Here is a 2663-nt window from a genome sequence, read left to right on the forward strand (position 1 = left end):
AGTCGCTACAGACCTCTGTTCTGTATGGTTACTTATATGTAGGTAGATGCATAATCTTGCGATGGTCAGTTGGAATAAATCTGTCAACCAAACGGGCGTTTCCTTTAGACACCATTCCCAAATTTAACATTGGCTGACGAGGGAAATAAAAAGTGTTTTTGCGAGGAAGATGGCTAAAACTGTGGGAAAAGTCGCGTGCTTCGAGATGGATGGTGGAAATTGGCAAACTTATTGTGATCGGTTGGATATGTACTTTTTGGTGAACAATGTGGAAGACACCAAGAAGCTGCCGACGCTGATCAGCTGTATAGGGGACTCCGCGTACGAGCTGATGGTCAACTTATGCAGCCCGAAAAAACCGTGTGATTGCAAGTACGACGAAGTGGTTAAAGTAATGGCTAATTATTTACAACCGAAACCGTCGGTAGTCGCCGAAAGATTTAAATTCCGTCAATGTCGGCAAAGTAACGGACAATCAGTGGCTAATTTTATGGCAGAATTGAAGAAAGCATCCAAGTATTGTTAGATTATAATAAATTGAAAACCTCAACGGCCTCGGATCCGATTTTAAGCAGAGTTTTAGGTTACATTAATGACGGTTGGCCGGCAGAATGCGAAATTAGAGAGTTAAGTCCTTACTTTAATAGGAAAAATGAATTATATACGGAATTAGGTTGTATCCTATGGGGTCACCGAGTGGTCATCCCAATAACATGTAGGGACAAAGTATAACAGGAACTTCATGAGGCTCACATGGGCATTGTGAAGACAAAAAGCTTAGCGCGGGGCTACGTATGGTGGCCCGGACTTGACGAGGCCATCGAGGCGCAATGCCGCGAGTGCGGCGTGTGCGCTGCCGCGTCTAGCGCGCCGCCGGCGCACGCGCCGCGCTTGTGGGCGTGGCCGGACAGGCCGTGGACTAGGATACATCTCGATTTCCTCGGTCCGATCCGGGGGAAAACATATCTAATCGTTGTAGATGCCTACTCAAAGTGGATCGAAAATATAGGGATGAATGGCACTTCAGCGGCTGCGGTAATACGTGTGCTTAGGGAATTATGGTCTAGATTCGGCATTCCGAAACAAGTAGTTAGTGACAATGGGCCTCCGTATTCGAGTACAGAATTTAAAAATTTCCTATCATCGAATGGCGTAGATCAAGTACTCTCGGCGCCGTACCACCCGGCTTCCAACGGAGCCGCCGAGAGCGCAGTAAAAATATGCAAAGCGGTAATTATAAAATCTTTTAAAGAACATTTAGACGCGGATACCGCACTGTGTAGATTTCTTTTGCAATATCGAAATACCGAACATACCACGACAGGAGAGAGTCCTGCGAAACTGTTGCAGGGACGTTCGCTGCGAACTAGGTTAGATTGCTTAAGACCGGATCGTGGGGATCATGTCCGAGCGGCACAGGAGCGGCAAAGGCGCGCGGCGGGCGGCGTCGAGCGCGAGCTGCGCGCCGGCGATCCCGTCTGGGTACGACAGTACCGCGGTGACGATAAGTGGATGCCCGGCACTGTACGAGATAGGCGCGGAGATACTGATTATATTGTAGACACTGACAATGGAACCGGGATTCATAGGCATATCGATCAATTGAAGAGCAGGAGGGTAACGCTAAATAACGGGGGAGGTAGTGTAGCTAAGCGCAATTCGCTGGTGTTTCCTGGTAATGACGAGTTGGTTGCCCGGCCGGACGTTGAGGAGCCAAGTGATGAGATGAGCCGGCCCGGCAGTGGCGATGAGCACGAGCGTGAGCGTAGCGCCGAGCCGGTAGCGGCGGCGGTTTCGGCTGCGTCCCCAACCGCGCACACAGCGGCTCCATGTACCGATAGAACGCCCAACAAGTCACCTGAACAATCATCTAGGTCTGGGGCCCAATTGCCTTCTGGCAGTCCTGTCAATGCGCCCAGGGTACCTAGACCCCGCAAGCCCCCGTTTAGATTCGGGTTTGAAGATCTCTTTGTTATCAGTAATACTTAATTAGATAAGGGTTTAGTGTTTAAGATCACAATTTTGTATTAGTACCTATATAAATACCTCTTGGGTATAGGATATACCTAGTAAGCCACTGAGATTGAATTTAAAATAATACTTATCTTAGTAACTAATGTATGTATATGTAACAGTAGCTATCGCTTATGTATTAAGATAGGTTATATTTAATTATTAAAAAGTTTTCCTTATCAATACCGTTAAGGTATCGTTATACTCGTTATAGGGTCGTGCAAGTTTTAGTAAACGGCGATTATGTAATGCGCCCTAAGTGTAGCTATACGCATTAATAGTTATAAGTGTTCATTGGTATAAATTAAAGGTGGAGGTGTTCTGTATGGTTACTTATATGTAGGTAGATGCATAATCTTGCGATGGTCAGTTGGAATAAATCTGTCAACTAAACGGGCGTTTCCTTTAGACACCATTCCCAAATTTAACAACCACATGCTATTGTCACTGTGACAAGGTACAAAAATGGGTCATAAATTAAAACATGTGACTGTACTTACCTAGAATTCTAAATTAAAACAATTGTATCTTTGTCATATATTAAAGTCTATTTTCGGAACTAACACTAAAAATAAAATTTTAAAACATGGCAAGCAACATTGACATACAAATCTAGGGACTGGCTTTACGGGCAATAGTAATGAGGCATG

General features: G+C 45.4%; 1 protein-coding gene across 1 annotated transcript; it reads left to right on the top strand.

Annotated features, from left to right (window-relative positions):
• Positions 1-753: 753 nt before the first annotated feature.
• LOC134661282 (uncharacterized protein K02A2.6-like) lies at positions 754-1989 on the top strand. The gene has a single exon (XM_063517276.1). The coding sequence runs from the start codon at positions 754-756 to the stop codon at positions 1987-1989; it is 1236 nt and encodes a 411-aa protein (XP_063373346.1).
• Positions 1990-2663: the final 674 nt, after the last annotated feature.

The sequence above is a fragment of the Cydia amplana genome, chromosome 2 (assembly GCF_948474715.1).
Source record: "Cydia amplana chromosome 2, ilCydAmpl1.1, whole genome shotgun sequence".
NCBI classification, from domain to species: domain Eukaryota; kingdom Metazoa; phylum Arthropoda; class Insecta; order Lepidoptera; family Tortricidae; genus Cydia; species Cydia amplana.

Bases quoted from the DNA above. Each gene is read 5' to 3' on its own strand.
- LOC134661282 (XM_063517276.1), top strand. From the start codon at position 754: ATGGGCATTGTGAAGACAAAAAGCTTAGCGCGGGGCTACGTATGGTGG.